This window comes from Hemicordylus capensis, chromosome 3 (genome assembly GCF_027244095.1).
Source record: "Hemicordylus capensis ecotype Gifberg chromosome 3, rHemCap1.1.pri, whole genome shotgun sequence".
Taxonomy (NCBI): Eukaryota; Metazoa; Chordata; class Lepidosauria; order Squamata; family Cordylidae; genus Hemicordylus; species Hemicordylus capensis.
In genome coordinates, this window is record NC_069659.1 from 97,325,166 (window position 1) to 97,342,227 (window position 17,062).

Consider the following 17,062-nt stretch of genomic DNA (forward strand, 5'->3'; position numbering starts at 1 on the left):
GGTCAGTCTACATACCCATACCAAAGAAAGGAGACTTAACAGATTGCACAAACCATCTCACAATATCCTTAATTTCACATGTTATTAAAATAATGCTCAGGATCATCCAATGTAGATTAGAGCCCTATATGGAAGTGGAAATGCCGGATGTCCAAGCTGGTTTCAGAAAAGGCCGAGGAACAAGATACATGATTGCTGATGCATGCTAGATAATTGAGAAAGCCAAAGAATACCAGAAAGAAGTCAATATGTGCTTTATTGACTACAGAAAAGCCTTTGATTGAGTAAACCATGTCAAGTTGTGGAATATCCTTAGAAAAATGGGCATCCCAGAACATCTTATTGTTCTCATGAGAAAGCTATACACAGGACAGGAAGCCACAGTCCAGATGGAACATTTTGAAAGAGACCAATTCCAGATTGACAATGGAGTAAGACAAGGCTGTATACTTTCTCCTTTATTCAACTTATATGCTGAACATATACTGAGAGAAGCTACATTGGAAGAAGATGAGCATGGTTATAAAGTTGGAGGAAGAAACATCAATAACCTGCGCTATACTGATAACACCAATCTGATAGCTGAGAATGCGGATGATCTGCAGGCTCTAGTAATGAAAATCAAGGAGCACAGAGAAAAAAAATGTGATTGCAACTAAATGTCAAGACTAAACGAATGACAACGGGTACTGCAACCAGCATCAGAATTGATAATTTTTGTGTTTTTTTATTTATTGTTAAATTTATATACCGCCTTTCATTAAAATAATCCCAAGGCGGTTTACAGCAAAATTTTAAAACAAGATTGTAAAAAAGACACAATTAACATATTAAGCTAAATAATAATAATGAAGACATTGAAGTGGTGGATAGCTTCTGCCTTTTAGGATCAACCATTAGCCGTAAAGCATCCAGCAGTCAAGAAATATGCCACAGACTAGTAGTTGGTAGGGTTGCAATGAAGGCCTTGGAAAGGATATTTAGATGCCCTGACGTGTCTATACCTACAAAGATTAGAATCATTCAGCCAATGGTTTTCCCCGTGAAACTCTATGGATGTGAAAGCTGGACTTTGGAGAAGCAAGATAGAAAAAGTATTGATGCTTTTGAACTTGGGTGCTGGAGAAGACTTTTGAGGATACCATGGACAGCCAGGAAAACAAACAAATGGATCCTAGAACAAATCAATCCAGAATTTTCACTCAAGGCAGAAATGACCAGGCTCAAGTTATCATACTTCAGACACATTATGTAAAAACCCAGCTCCCTTGAGAAGTCCATAATGCTGGGAAACATTGAAGGAAAGAGAAGAAGAGAATGACTAGCAGCAAGGTGGACGGACTCAATTATGATAGTAATGAATGCACCACTGAGAGACCTTAAAGTACAAGTTGAAGACAGATCATCCTCGAGAGAATCTATCTATGTGATCGCTAAGAGTCAGCACCAACTTGATGGCACTTGATCGATTGATCAATCATATCCAGTTAATGTGAAGAAAAAGGACCAATCACAAGAACCACAATTTATTGATCTGAGCTTACAAGCAGTCGCACAGAATTTAGCCACTTTCAGATTTAAGGGGAGTAAGTTTAAAGACCCTTCCCCCCCACATTGTGGTCCTAATCCAGATTCCACCCACCCACCCCTGCAGGGGACAGGGATGAAGGAAGGTTGCCAGCAGCCTCCTCTTCATTCCTTATGCTTTGTGCAAGCTTTGCAAGGAGAGGCAAGGGCCAGATTTGTCCCAAACAGCTGCTCTGATGAGAGCAGCAGGGGGCATCTTGCCACCAATACTCTGTTACCTGAGTGCCGTGCCTCACCTCACCTCACCTCACCGCATGGACGTACCGCCCTTGATCTAGCCAAAGCTAAGCACTGCTAACGCCCACTGAACTCAGCAGAAGCAAATGCTTTACCTATCCTATGTTGTAAACTGCCCAGAAATGGATGTTTGGGGCAGTGTACAAATAAAATAAAATAAAATAAAATATACTAATAAAACCTATTAGACAACAATGCTTAACTCTGAGTGTACTCTCCTCAAGCCCTTTGAAAATCAGTCATGATTTGGCAAACAAAAAAACGTTACTTGTTCTACTACGAAAGTTCTCAAAATGCTATTAGTTTTGTTTTTACTTTTTAAAAAAGGAGATCCTTCTCAAATACTGGTGCACACAATATAAATTCTTAGCCAAGTGTGGTAGGGAGAGGAGTAGGGAAACCTAGTGGGGCTTTCCTAGGAAGTTGAAGGGAAAGTTTTGTTTCATAGCTATTTCAAGCTCATAGGCATTCAGTCACTGAAATACTTTTCAAGTGACTCCTGACTCTATGGAACATTTCCAGGATGAAGTGAAACCTGCTACCTTAGGAGTGGCTACTAACTGGGGAATTTCTTAGCTTCCACATACAAGTTTTCTCAGCTTTATTCTGTCTGCTAAGTGTTTCACTCTTAAGGGGAAAGTGGCACAGAATGTTGTATTTTCTGGGGAGAAGAAAAAACAGGAACAGGAAAGGGAAACCCACCCACACCCAAATCGCAGTGACTTGTCAGATTGTTGTTCTGTTGTACTATGTGTAGCTGCTTCTTAGTTGCAGGGAATCCAAATATCTTTTCCTTGCCTGGCACACCTTTTGGAAAGCAAATTGTATGTCCACAATAGCTAAATCCCATGGACACTCATGGGATAATACTTATGATTAGTGACCAGTAACACAATCCTTATCTTGAGAATGGATTTGAAAAATTCCACTTTAAACATTATTGTTAATGAATGAATGCTCCACCAGATTTGCCTGTGCCAGATACTGGAAGCTCCATACCACCTCCCTCAATAAGAAAACCGTGGAAGATATAGAACAGGATATCAAAAATTCCAAATGACATTCAGTTCAGTAAAAGAAACATGGAAATTACTAAGTCATGGATGTAAGATAAACAGGATAAAGTCAATGAAAATTATGTACAACTCTTCTGTGTACATAATTGTTACAATCAACAAGTCTCTATGATAATTATTGATTACAATTGGCATATCTATAATCAGTTTTTAATATATTCTAATTCTGTACACATATACATGTATAATAAAAACATATTACACCCCCTCCCCTTTCAACAATATGGGTCACAATCCAGCCAAAGTGAAGCACCATAAAATCCAAGCATAAAATGTCAAAGGTTAAGCATATAACTTAGTTCTGTTAAAACTGGTGACATTGGCTGGATTGTTCCAATGGTTATGTGTTCTCCCTCTCCAGGACTGGGCTGCACACCTAAGTTTAAAGAAAAAAGGATAAGTAAGCTGTGAACCAGGGAACATGCTAGCTCTTCTGCCTGCAGCAAAGCTCCCCTTACATTGCATGGGGACAGTACAGTGCACTACCAGTGTTAGAGTTAACTAGTACTATTCTAGCATACATCTTCACCATGAAGTGTATCCGTGACAAGACCAGCTCATAATGTCTGTTCTCATGAGCAGCCGAACTCGGGCTATGACAGGTCAGCCGGGGTTAGGCTGCTCATATGCACTGCACGATCCGCGTGTGCAGTGCTGGGATCTGCATGGATCCTGCGCTGCCCACCCACCTAACCCTACTTTGTACTTTGTAACCCTACTTAGCCTTTACCCAAGGTCGTGTGTGCGTGCACGAGTCAGCTGCTTAGGTGCCCAGTTCCTGGGGGATTCCCCCAATGCACTGTGCTCATCGTGCAGTGCGTTGAGGGATATTCGGAGCATGGGAGAACAAGTCCCAGCCTTGAACAATCTGCACTGCACAGAGCAGCAAGGATCATCTGGGCATCTGGCAGCGTGCCAAAGACTCATCAAAGGATTGTCTAGGAGGGAAGGCAAAACCTCTCTTAAAGACATCCAGGTTGTTGGCTGTCACCACATCTTGTGGCAGCGAATTCCTTTTGGATTTCACTACCCGAAAGTTTGGTATCATCTGCAAATTTGGCCACCTCGCTGCTTACACCTAATTAGATCATTTATGAATAAATTAAAAAGCACTGGTCCCAGTACAGATCCCTGGAGGACCCCACTTCTTACTTCCCTCCATTGTGAAAACTCTCCATAGGCTGATTTATAAACATCTACTCAAGTGCACATAGAAACATACACATGGTGGTCAAAAGCAAAAAAAAGCAAAAAAGGTTCTCCCACCAAAAATGTATTGCCTAAATATTGGCAAGAGAAGGGATATTAGAAAACAGCACATGGCTCCAAGTTCTTGACCAAAGGACATCATTTGGGAAACTCATTATCTGCAGTCAAGTGTGGCTCTCTGAATGTTACTAGCTGAACCTGGACAGAGCATCTGTGCACTAGTGCTAGTGCACTCAGCCTTCCCACCCCCTCACTCAGCCTTCCCTTGGTGGGAAGAGACTTGGTGGGGCGACAGAGGCCCCCCTTACTCAGCTGCCCTCTCCTGCTTGGCCTCCCCCACAGGCTTGGCAGGGTGACGGAAGGCCCCACTCATCGTCCTTCTGTTCACCCGTTCCTCCTTTTTACTGAAGAGGAAGCCCATTGAACTAGATCATTTACTTCTGTGCAATCCCACTTGTTTACTACAAGGCAAAGGGCAGGGAGCGAGAACAGTCACTTACTTAAAAGGAAGCCCATTGAACTGAATGCTGATTCGTTTACTTCTGTGCAATCCCACGGCCCTCACCACAGGAGCACTTGCCTCCCCTCCTATTTCTTCCTTACTCAGATGGTGTGCTGCCTCCCTCCTCCCTCCTCAGGAGAAGGCCTGGCAGGAGGGAAGCAGCGAGGGCGATGGAGAAGAGAAAGGCACCCCACTGCCGCCACGAGGCTCCCCAGCCCTAGTGAGGCTCTGCCTGGGGCACCAACTGAGGGGGAGTGGTGGAGGCGGCGGCTGCTGCTGCTTCTACAACTGCCCCCAGCAGCCGCAGTGGGGAAGCTGAGGGGCTGCTGGCTGCTGCCACCACGATAGAAGAGAGTGCCCACCTGGGCGCGCCAGTTCCTCTCTTCCCCCTTTCCAGGCTCACCACAGGATTCCCTTTTGCTCCCCCATTTAAGAAATAATTTAAAAAATACATTCCTGGAATCACTTGTGCAAATGATGCAACAACAAAAGGTTTTTGGAATGGTACTTTCTCCTGCTGGCGGATTAGCACAAGGCAGCCGAGAAATTATATAAATATATATTTAACGGTTGTCACGTCACACACACTCCACGACTCCATTGGCCCAAATGGAGCAGGAGGGCGGGGGCAGATAAACATGTTTCAATGAAAACATTTATGCTGTCTGGAAAACACTTTACAGCATAAACATATCAGCTCAAAACACGGGAAAGCTGGAATTAATCTTGACTTATTAAAATGGGGAACAAAAATACATTTAGAGGAATACATTGTCTCTGCTAAGCTACTTAGTCTGGTTTTGACAACACCAGTCTGAGCCAGCCAATGAACCGTTCTTTGTGTGTCTGTGGTGCAATGTGCAAACTAAGGACTCATCATGTGCCTGCACCTCTGGAATTATGTACAGCTTCCAGATTGACATGAAACTCATAAATCTTGCTGTGGCGGGGCTGCTCTGCACGTTGCAAGAAGGGAGGGTCGGATAGACTTCCTCTGCAGATGCAGGTTTGTAACAGCCACAGTAGGCCCCTCTATAGGCAGCAGAGCACTTATCCAGGGAAGTGTTTGTCCCTGCTTACTGGGTAGTAAGCGCAAACACCAACTCAAATGCCCCAGTGGGCCGGAACCAGCCGTGACTTGGTGTGTGTGAGGTCTGAAGTCAACCTTCATCAACATTAAGTACTACATTACAATTAATTATTAAAAACATAAATGAAAGTGAGGGGGCAGAGGGTGGGAGTCAGAGGAAAAGAGGAGAGGAAAGGATTGTGTCAATGGGCTCTGGCCCAGGGGTGAGGCGCATCTGGTCTCAAGTGGCCAACTGAATTGAGCCTCTGCTGCTCATCAGTAGGGCAGAGCAGGAGGAGCTCTCCATAGCTCCTGCTGTTGCTGCAGGATCGTCCTACTTGGAGGGCCAGCAAAAATGCCCCATGGGTTGGATCTGACCCTTGGGCCTTATGTTGTACAAACCTGGGGTAGAGACCTTTTAAAGGGGTGGCTTTCTTATATTTAGCAGGTGGAGTGTGACTGTCCCTATTCAGCTTAGCATCATATTGTTCCAGTGGCTGTTGCTGGTATATCCCTTTTGTTTCTCATTCGACTGCAAAGCCCTATGGGGAAGAAAACTATTTTCTCATGCCTTTTGGTAAGTAAAAGGGAAATATTTTTGATTAGTTAATTATATGCAAATGTTCTTAATACATAGCTGGAAGGGGAAAATTAGATGTTCTCAGAGATAGGATCTACTTGTGCCTTGATTTTCTATTTCTGATACACTAGGTGAATGCTTGGCTCATGGATCTTGCTAGGAGTGAGTCAACAAGTGCTACATGAATGCCAGAGTTGATGGAGCTCACTGGGGGCAAGATCTACAAGCCCCGCCTTTTCCAATACAGCAAAAGGGAAAAGTTGAGCATGAATTCCAAAGGTCATCACTAGAGATCCTGGAGTCCTGCTTTGTAGGCTACAAAAGAACTGGGGAGTCAGAAAATCCCAATGCTTCTGCTGCTGCTTCTGCTTCTGTAAGGCCTGCATCTGATCAACATTCACACCAACTCCAAGAGGCAATTCACATGATGGGAGAAAATCGGGCTAGTGGAGGCTAGCCCGATTTTCTCCCATCATGAAAACCACCGGGCTCGGCTGCGAGCCTGGTGGTTCTTCAGCAAGTAACCTGCTAAACTACCCCTGCCCTAAAACCAGGTTTGCGGAGCGAGTGCTCCGCAAACCCGTTTTTTTGAATCGTGTGTTGTTGTGGCGCGGCTCCGCACCACGGCAACTCACGAGTAGACCCCTGACCGGGAGGCTTAAAAGCAGCCTCCTGGCTTAGGGGTCTCTCCAGCATGCCCTGAGCACTTGCGCAGGGCATGCTGGAGCTTCCAGGGGCCACACGGCCTCCCAGCCTCTGCAACACAGCCAGCTGTTGTGTGGGCGGCCGCTTCGGCTAAGCCCGCTCTCCCCACTAACCCTCCCCAGGCAGCTCCCACTGATCATGGGAACTGCCTCCAAGTCTGCTAGAACTATGAGCTTAGTGACACAAACACTAAGTCAGATATCCGCAGTTTAAGCTCACTGTTGGACTTTATGAGAGCCCTAAAAACTTACTTGTCTGGCCTGGCCTTCCAAGGTTTGTAAATTGTTTTTTAAAGTATTTTAATTAGTTTTAAATGGTTTTAAATGGTTTTTAAATTGTTTTTATATTGTTTAGCACTGTGTTTTAAATGGTGTGTGTTTTAAATTTGTTGTACACAGCCCAGATCCTTTGTGTGGGGCGGTTTATAAATGTAATAAATAATAAGTCACTTTCTGTGGGCACAGATCAAATTCTATTTAGAAACATTCATAATTATGTTTAATTATAGAGCATAATTAGTCTGGGAAGAATTGACGAGAATAAAAATCAATGGCATTCTTATGGCAGAAGTATTCACATCTTACAGGTTGATCATTTAGTCAAGAACAGACAATGGCAGCTTACTAAAAATAAAACAAAACCCCCAAACACTCAATTTTGTAACACTGAATTGTTTCCCACAGGTTTAACTTGAAAACAGATAAGGTATTTGCTTCACAAAAGTTTTCAGTTCAAATATTGCTTATTTACAGGACAGGAATATACACAATAACTGAAGACTGCAAGGAAGGAACAACACTTTTATAATGCATTAGTATTTTTAAGCCCGTTAAAATAACAGGCGCTAGTAGGCCGGTCCTGCCGCCGCCGTTTCTCTGCCTTCCGGGTCGGGTCCGGTCCCGTCGCAGCCGTCTCTTCCTTTCCTGCTGCTGGGCCGGACCCGCCGCCGCCGCTGCCTCTCCCTTTCCTGCGGCCGGTCCGGTCCCGCTGCTGCCGCAGTTCCCCTCCCCGCGGCCGGTCTGATACCGCCGCCGTCGCCTTTCCCTTTCCTGCGGTTGGGCCGGACCTGCCGCCGCCGTTTCTCCCCTCCCCGCGGCCGGGCCGGACCCGCCGTCGCTGCCTCGGCTTTCCCTGCGGCAGGGCCGGTCCCGCCGCTGCCGCCTCTGCCCTCCCCGCAGCCCAGCCGATCCCGCGGGTGCCGCCTCTGGCCTCCCCATGGCCAGGCGACCAACTGGCCAACATGGCCGCCTGGTGCCTGCGGTCGTGTCTCCCTTGGCGTGTTCTGGGCATGCGCTCGGCGCATGCCCAGATCAGCTGAGGGAGACACGGACGCAGACACCAGAGACACGGGCGCACACGCAAGGGCTTTATTATATAGGATTCTCAAGCATGCTTACTGGGGAAAGTGTTCAAGTAAGTAATCATTGACGTCTAGGACTGACTTGTGAGACAGTCAACATTTGTAACAACATCATCATCATCATCATCATCAATGGAGCTCTGGTGGATGTAAAAGAAATGAATACAAATCTAGTTGGAACATTTCACAAGACTGTAATTTATTCTGAGCTTTAAAGTGTGTGTCTCAAGACCAAGCCAATCATCACAGATGTCTGGGGGAGGGGTGGTGGTGGACACTAACAGATTTTGGCTCAGAATGCTGAAAATTGATGAATGAAGACCAAAGTAAAGATATTCTAACAACACTTATGGCAACTCCATGAAATTATTTGAAATGAAGAATGAGCACCCACGAACTCCAGTCCTAATTTATGAGGATGAAACTAATTTAGTCAAATGCTAGGTGGAGAGTCAGTCCCCTTTAAAAGGATTCTGAAGAAAAAAAGGCCATGTGTCAGAGTAAACTTGATAAGAACACTTCTGCTGTTTTATTGCTCAGCAATAAAAGGGCCAAAGTTGTGAGGCCCATGGTTAAGGCTTCTCTTGGTGACATATGTTGCTGTTGCTTGGCAGAACCAGCTAGGTAGGTTTCAAGGCAGGAGAAGTACAGCAGCTAGAAAGTGCTGATAGTGGTTGTATTGCTGATGGAGCCTTAGAGTGAAAAAGACAGTTAAGGCTACTTAAGACTAGTAGTTAAGTAAGTTCAGCTGGAAAAGTTCCTTAAATGGAGATAGTCAAGAAAGATCGAGGCTGAGGAGAAGGCTAGAAGAAAAAGACTGCGAGGCAAGGCAAGGGAGAAGAGAGAAGCTGGAATCACAGTAGCTTTCCATGGTCTGGGACTGAGGTGGAACAGGTATGACAGGTATGTCTGCAGCAGCAATCACTTGCAGTCAGGTAGACTAGGCAGAGGAAGGCTTTGCTGGGCACCTTGGCTGGCAGGGGGACAGAGGACCCGGTTAAAATCTAAATTTCCTTTCAAGGAAATTGGCAATGTAGTATAATCAGGGAGAGTCACTGCAGCCACAGTTTGTTTGGAACTGTGCCTCTAAATATTTTTAATAAGCACATCACCTCTATTCTGTATATACTTCTGTATAGAACTAAGAGGCAAATTTACATAATACAACACAATACTTTTAGCTTAAAATACACTTTGTCTCTTTGATTGGTTCTTTCCTGCACCTAATGCCTATCCCTTTTTATCCAGGGAATTTTAAGAATAATTGGTGGCAGTGAGATTGAAAGGCAAAGAGGTGGTATAAAGGAAACTTCAGAAATAGTTGCTGAGGCAAGATCCTCATCAAGGAAGACATCAAATGCTATAAAGATCTAAATATCTACCAGCTTAAAATGGCCCTCTTCCAATACCGGGCTGGCCAAGCACTGCATATATTGTAAGTGTATTGTTTATTTCAGCCCAAGGCCAGCATAACTGCATATATTGTTTAGCAAATGAATCCTGGAACTCATGGATCGAGAAAACCCCCCAATTACCCATATTTCACTATTTGCTGATGGAGTGATTTCCATATTCCTTCCTTCCCATCAACTCTCCCCAGACTTAGAAGCTGCCCAATTCCCTTTTAAAGCCATCTCAGCTAGTTAGTGTGCATCACCACATCTGGTGGCAGTGACTTCTATAAATTAATAATGTTTTGTGTGAAGTACTTTTTTCTGAAAGGCTTTAGACCTGAGAGAAGCCTCCAACTGGAGGTGCCGGGATCCGTGTGTCCATCTTGGGGCTTCTTCTTCTTGCCCCACTCCAGCATCACTAGGCCAAAGGCCTAAATACAAGACAAGGAGAGATAAATGCCTCCTGTCATGACTCCTACCAGAGCCAGAGGAGGTGTGGAGGAGGGGTTGAATCCTTGTCTGTAAGGGATTCACAGTAGGCTGCCAACATCCATTTGCCTGAGAGAGGGCTCTTCCCACCAAGGGAGTCCCACCTCAGCATCTGTGACAGTCTTTGTTTGTATGGAAGATATTTTCCTTCCATACTGAGAAGTTCTGACTGGAAGCAGCCCTCAGATGGCTCAACTTTCCTTATGGTGTCAGTCCTAGGCTGAGCCTAGAAAAGGCACTTCTAGTTTTCTTTCAGAGGATTGATTCTCTAGTGTCATCTTTTTTCTTCTTCTAAACAGCACTGGCTGCAACTATTTTTTTCACTACCAGAATGGCAATCCATAAGGTCACATGTAAATGGTTTGCTTCAGTCCATGCTCTGCTGCAGAAAACCCACACACAAGCACCGCTGTTCAAAGGGATGCCACTCTGTTTCCTTCAAGGTCTCTCTCAATCTCTCTTCGGCAGTCAAGACCTCTAGAAACGTACAATTTCAGCAGGAGCTTTAAAAAAAAAAGTTTAAAAGCTTTCACTTATAAACAGACAAGAGAAGACTACTTAATATGTATTTATTTATTACGTTTCTATCTCAATCTTTCTCCAAGGAACTCCAGGCACCATACATGGTTCTGCTCCCACCACTTTACTTTACCCTTAAAATAACCCAGTGAGAATGTATAAGCTGTGAGACAGTGAGGCTATTCCCATGACACACAAGTAGACCCCAACCGCGAGGCTGCAAGCAGCCTCCTGGGCTTGGGGGCCTCTCCTGGATGCCCTGTGCACTCATGCAGGGCATGAGAGTGGTCTAAGCTCGCTCTCCCCGCAGACCCAGAAGAAGCTCTTCTCACCAGTCGTGAGAAGAGCTTCAGTGACTGGCCTAAGGTCATCCAGTGAGTTTCATGGCTGACTGGGACTGAGCCTGCATCTCCTTGCTCCCAGCCCAATTCTCTAACTACTACACTGCACCATCACCGATATTCATTTAGCGAGACAGAATCAAAACAATTTTGGGATAGAGGCTAATTGAACCAATTCTGCATGTGGACTTGGATAGTGGGTCTCTTGCCCTTGTCTAAAACTTTATCATCTGCAGCATTCATATGCAGGTTCAAAACTTTATCACCAATACAGCATTCATATTGCGGTATCTTAAAAACAGAGGAAGGTAATATTGACAGACATAGATATACTTAAATTCTGCTTATGGACATTTAGATAAGCTAAGAAGCTAAAAATTTGTTTAGGTGTAATGAATGGTAGTTAAGCTTCTGAGCTGCCCATTTTCTGTAGGGGGGTGGCATGCACATCAGGTATGAATTTCCCAAACTCTTAAATATCACAGAAGGTGAAGGAAAGTACAGTCAGCCCTCACCAACCGCAAGGGTTCCGTTCCAGGAAAACCTCTCAGTTGGCAAATTCGCGGTTAGGGGAATAGGGGTTAGGGGAATAGGGGCCACAAAAGGACTGCAAAATACAGTAAAAATTAGGGGGAAATCCCCCCAAATCTCTAAGAGTGAATGAGTGAGTGAAGGGGACCCCCGAAAATGACCCCCGACCCCCTAAAGTCACAAAAAACCCCAAATGGGGGCGGGGACTCACCAGACCACAGATACTCAGGTCGTGGTTGGTGAGACCGGTCACAATTTCCCAGTCGTGGCTACTCAAATCCGTGATTGGGAAACCTGTGGTTGGCGAGGGATGACGGCATGGGATTTGGAGTGAGACACCAAATCATGGCACACAATCAAAATGACATGTTAGGTGCCCCATTCTAGCCAACTCTGCTCAAGGAACTTTGCTTAGATTCATTCAAGAAGCCACCATACTATAGGACGTAATTATGGAAGTTTCTGTATCAACAACTATTTTAGGTGCAGACAGACATAGAGATGCCAGGTCACAACCTGAGATTTGCATTATGTCTTTAAAATTCCCAGTGGGGATGAGGAAGTTGATTCTTCTTGCTCTATTCCCTTTATTTTTGTACACCTCTTTCCCCACCTGCTGTGCAATGCAGTATCTGACCAAGACTGGCAATTTCTTAATTACAGTCATCTCTCGTCAACCACCAGGGCTCTATTTTGGCAAAACCTCCCCATTGGCAAATTCGTGGTTGGCGAGGCATTAAAGTCTATGGGGAACGGGGGGTTAGGGGAACCACGACCACAAAAAGTCATAAAAATAAAAGGGGAAAAATACACCACAAATGCTAAAAAATCACAAAAAATCATGTAATAGTGCCAAGAGTCACAAAGAAGAATGTGCAGATCAAACCTCTGGACATCTTTTGAACCCTCCAAAATCACTCAAAGGCATTTTTAATTGTCAAGGGACCGTAAGGTCAGCAAGGGTCACCAAAGGTCACCAAGAGGAATGAGCAGATCGAACCTCTGAACCTCCCAAAATCGCTGAATCACTAAAAAAACCCCTCGCTAACCATGGATACTTGGGTTGCGGTTGGCAAGACCGGTCACAATTTCCTATTTGCATATATGCAAAACCACAGTTGGTAAAACCGTGGTTGGCAGGGGCTGACTGTACTACTATTTTAAAGAGTCACAATATGCTCAGAGATTTGGACCAACTATGTACCTATGAAAAATTGTGTACCTATGACAAATTTTCAGTTTGGAGGTCTCAAGTAAACATTTCCTCAAGAAAAACATGTTATTGGATGGTGAATATTTTCTACTTACCATTGCAATTTGCTGCTGCTTCATTTTGACAGACATCTGTTAAAGGAAAATAGAATTTAAGATGTACCGTGTCATAATGAGTACTATAATGCAATAAAATACTCCTTTTAACTTTTGCTAGATGACATTTAGGGCTTCAGAACACAAATAAATTGGTTATTCAGCTGCACTCACCAGCTGGAAGAGGCAAAGTAATGAAGAGAGGATAAACTCAATAGAATCTCCCAGCATGGAATTACAGAGAAGTGGCTGAGTTCTAGGAACACAGCGGACTTATTTTGCTATGCACAAAATCCGAGTGGGGGACTACATCCATGTTACTCAGAGATAAGGGATTTGGGCAACAATCCTACACAACGGCTACTTAAATTCTATTTACTTCAGCAGCATTAGCTTCCTGGAGTCCTGTGTTCAGGAATGCAACCCAGGGCTGGCATCCAAAAGACTGACAGGTAGGTCCTGTATTTAAACCAGGAACTTTGATGTAAAATCCCCCCCCCGCCTCATAAAAGTTCTCTATGCCCCTCAAAAGCCATTCTTAAGGGTCAGGGGCCCCCTGGTTTAGCATCTTATGTAGTCTTATGCAGAAGACAAAGGATCATTGGGGCTGCTGCAGTCAGGAACAAAAATGGGTATGCCCTCTGTGTGTGCACAGAGATGCCCTTTTATCCTGACAGGGTTCTTGGAATCCTGGCCTATATCTAGGTGTATGAAATACTGAACAGTAAAGCTATGCACATGAGCAGCTAAACCCAGGCAAGGGCAGCCCAGGCTGAGTTTGGCTGCCTATGTGCACCGCACACAAATCCCGATGTTGCCCTCACGGGTTAACCTCGGCCTTTGGCCAGGGTTAAGGGCATGCTCGTGAGCCCTTGATCCCGGCGCCGGGGTCGTGTGTATACTTGGCCTTTAGCTCTGAGCCTTTAACCTTGACCTTTAGACAGGGTTGGTGTGAGCAGGCCCTTAACCCCGGCACCAGGATTGTGTGCATGCTTGGGCTGCACAGAGCCCCAGAGCACCTGACTCCTGAGGGAATCCCCCAATGCATGGTGCACTGAAGGATTCCCAGAGACCAGGAAAACAAGTCCCGGCCTGCAGCTATCTGCACTGCACAGAGGATCGTGTGGGTGCTCAGTGGCACACCCCGAGAGGACAAAGAATCATTGGGGGTGGGGGTAGGAGGTAGGTTCCCGTCCATCCACCTGGTTGTGAGAACAGCCTCAGTGACTTCTTAACACATTACTGCTGGAAGTTCTGCAACACAATCTCTTCTGTGGAGATAGCTCTGATAAATATATACTAGATTAGAGCTAACCTAGCTGGAGAAAACCATTATAAATTTATGATTGTTCTATGCATTAGAATTCTCTCTTTGTTAGGGTTATATAAAAGTGCACAAGGAGAATAACCCACATAGATGGAAGGGGACTTTTAGAGAGAGTAAAGCAAGCAAGCAGTCTACAAAAAGCAAGGGTCTTGACTTACTGCGGTTGTTGACACAACCAAAAACTGGGTAGAACAAGTGTCCTATGCAGGGTTGAGAGCTGTGCACACTCTCAATTTTCGGTTGTGTGGGAGCAACCAACTAGGTAGTGGTGGGGAGTGATTGTGTGGGGGGCAGAAGCTGCATAGGACAGCTTTTCCTCCTATCTTGGTCAAATGCTGGGTAGGATGACGCTGTCCTACCCAGCTCCTGTCTCCCACACAATCACTTCTCCCTCCTCATACCTTGTTTGCTCCCACACAACTGGAGACGGGGAGTGCACACAGCTTCCAAACTTGGGTAGGATACTTGTCCTACCCAGCTTTTGGTTATGTGAACAGCCTCACTGTCTTTGCAGCTCTTAGCAAATATGTATTGGACTGTGTGGATCAACATGTCCTAGATGGCCTCCATGATTAATAAAGTGTCATGTGGGTGTGGGTTTTATTCTGCCCCTTATTCACTGATGCTTACATTGTGGTTGTCCCACTGTTTTGAATATGCCTAGTAGTTGATATAAGCCACCTAATGGCGCAGCAGGAAAGCAACCTGCCTAGAGAGCAGGAGGCTGTTGGTTTGAATCCCCGCTGGGATGTTTCCCAGAATATGGAAAACTCCTATATTGGGCAGCAGCAATATAGGAAGATGCTGAAAGGCATCATTTCATACTGTGCAGGAGGTGGCAATGATAATTGGCCATTGTATTCTACCATACATTCCTACCATATTCTACCATAATTTGCCTGTATTCTACCAAGAAAACCACATGGCTCTGTGGTCACCAGGAGTCGACACTGACTCGATGGCACAACCTTTCCTTTTCAGTAGTTGATATGGCCAATGTGATTGGCTGATTAACCACTGGACTTAAGCAATAATATTAATTTGTTTAAAAACACAAAGTACAGACATATGTTAAGCTACAGATTAAATTTTATATCCAGCAGATGTTCTTTCTCTACAAATAAACCCAAACAGAGTATAAACAACATCAAGCTGCATGCATAATGCTGAGAGTGATCCAGGCCTGAATTTCTCAAGTGACATTTTTGGTCATCCCTTTTAGATATCTGAAATTTCACAGCTGCCGCAAAGCAAAAGCATGACTGGGGATGACATATAGTTTGCTTCCTGCCTCAGATTCTATTAAGGATACATTCACAAGTTTTCTGAAACAACTTTTAAGCAGACCCATAGTGCACTCTAGTAGCATCATACTCCTACCGGATAGTGGCCTTTTCTCTCTCTCTATGTCTAGCTAGAGGACTAAGATGTCTTCATACTTTAAGAAACAAGGTCATGCTTATGATCCATTATCCTTCTGTATGCCACTGAATTGTAAGTAAAGTGGCTCTTATCCCATCATATACTTTTACAGTAGGAAGCCTAGCACATTTCTAGCCAGCAGCAATTTTTATGATTCGGAGGATAAACAGGCAGCTGGTTGTTGCCTTTTATGCACCTGGCTTCCTGCCTGACAGTTACTTAGGAGGAGTATATGTTGGCAAAGCTCAGCTACTATAGTTCATGTTTTTTCTCTGGCTCCCAGTTGTAACAGATTTTTTTATTTTTTAAAAAAGTTCTACATGTTCCAGCTGCTAGCACTAGCCAGGATGAGAGGAGACAGGGATTAAGATTGTGGCAGAATTCTTGCATAGAAGTAGGACTCTGAAAGCTCTCCAAGTTTTGAGTATCCAGCTTATGTGGACTACAAAAATGCAATATGCCATCTTCTATGCATCGCTCTAGGTGATCCGATAGCCTTCCCCAGGTCTCGTCCTATGTCTGTTTCCCCTTTCATAGCTGCTGAATATGTGGGCATCTTCTGTATGGGTCACTGTAGTATCCCTTCAGTCTCCCAAGCCATGAATGAATGAACAAATGGAAAGCTCCACGAAGCTTAGCATGCATACAAATCCACCTTAAAACACTGTTTCCTCACTTGGAGTGAGGCCAGCTTCCCTCCCACTGAATCCCTCTTGCATTTGACAGACTTTACTTTCCAGTGATTTGAATGCTGCCTCTTGTACCTCTCCTCATGCTTCATGTGGGCTGACTGATTTTTTTAAAAGTATGACAGCAGAGAGCAGCAGGAGGGTGCAGGTCTATCTTTGGCTTCCCTGCTAGTAGATATCAGGAATGTGCAAAATGTTTTGACGTTGAAACATTTCGACTCAAAATGGGCCGTTTTGAGTGTTTCAAACTCGAAACAAAACACCCTTCAAATAAAGGGCCTGTTTCAAGCTCAAAACAAATCAAAACATTTCAACGTTTCAAGCACCATTTTGGAGGCCTGCTTTCCCCTTGCTGATTGGTTTCTGGCACTGACTTGCAATCTCCTTGCTTCTTGGTTGGCTTGTTATCATACAAATTAAATGTTATGTGCAACTGTCCCCTCATTGGTTAGGGAAAGGGAGGAAGAACACAGAAGGAGGGAATTTCAAAATGTATTCAAAGGGACTGGGAGGCAGAGAAAGCCCTTATGCTTCTCTTGAAGAGGATACATCAGGAGAGGAGGGAAGTAGATTTTCTTTGGTGGTTTTCCTTTCTCAGCACTGAGTATAATATACTATGCTATTGCTGCTATAACTATCTGGTTTTGCTGGATCTCAGATTGACAAAGGCAGAAATTGGGTGCCTTCCTTCCTTGAGTAGTGGTTTGTTTTGTTTTT

The 17,062-nt window shown here is 44.6% G+C and overlaps 1 protein-coding gene across 2 annotated transcripts in view; it reads right to left on the reverse strand.

Moving 5' to 3' along the window:
* Positions 1–7,446: 7,446 nt before the first annotated feature.
* Positions 7,447–17,062, reverse strand: part of ICOSLG (inducible T cell costimulator ligand) — a 37,692-nt gene continuing 28,076 nt past the window's right edge. For both annotated transcript variants that reach the window (XM_053304603.1, XM_053304602.1), the window contains exons 6-7: positions 12,908–12,943; positions 7,447–10,711 (exon numbers count right to left, since the gene is read on the reverse strand). In XM_053304603.1, coding sequence (XP_053160578.1) covers positions 10,686–10,711; positions 12,908–12,943 — 62 coding nt within the window. In that variant the 3' untranslated portion in view covers positions 7,447–10,685. The remainder of the gene's footprint in view (positions 10,712–12,907; positions 12,944–17,062) is intronic.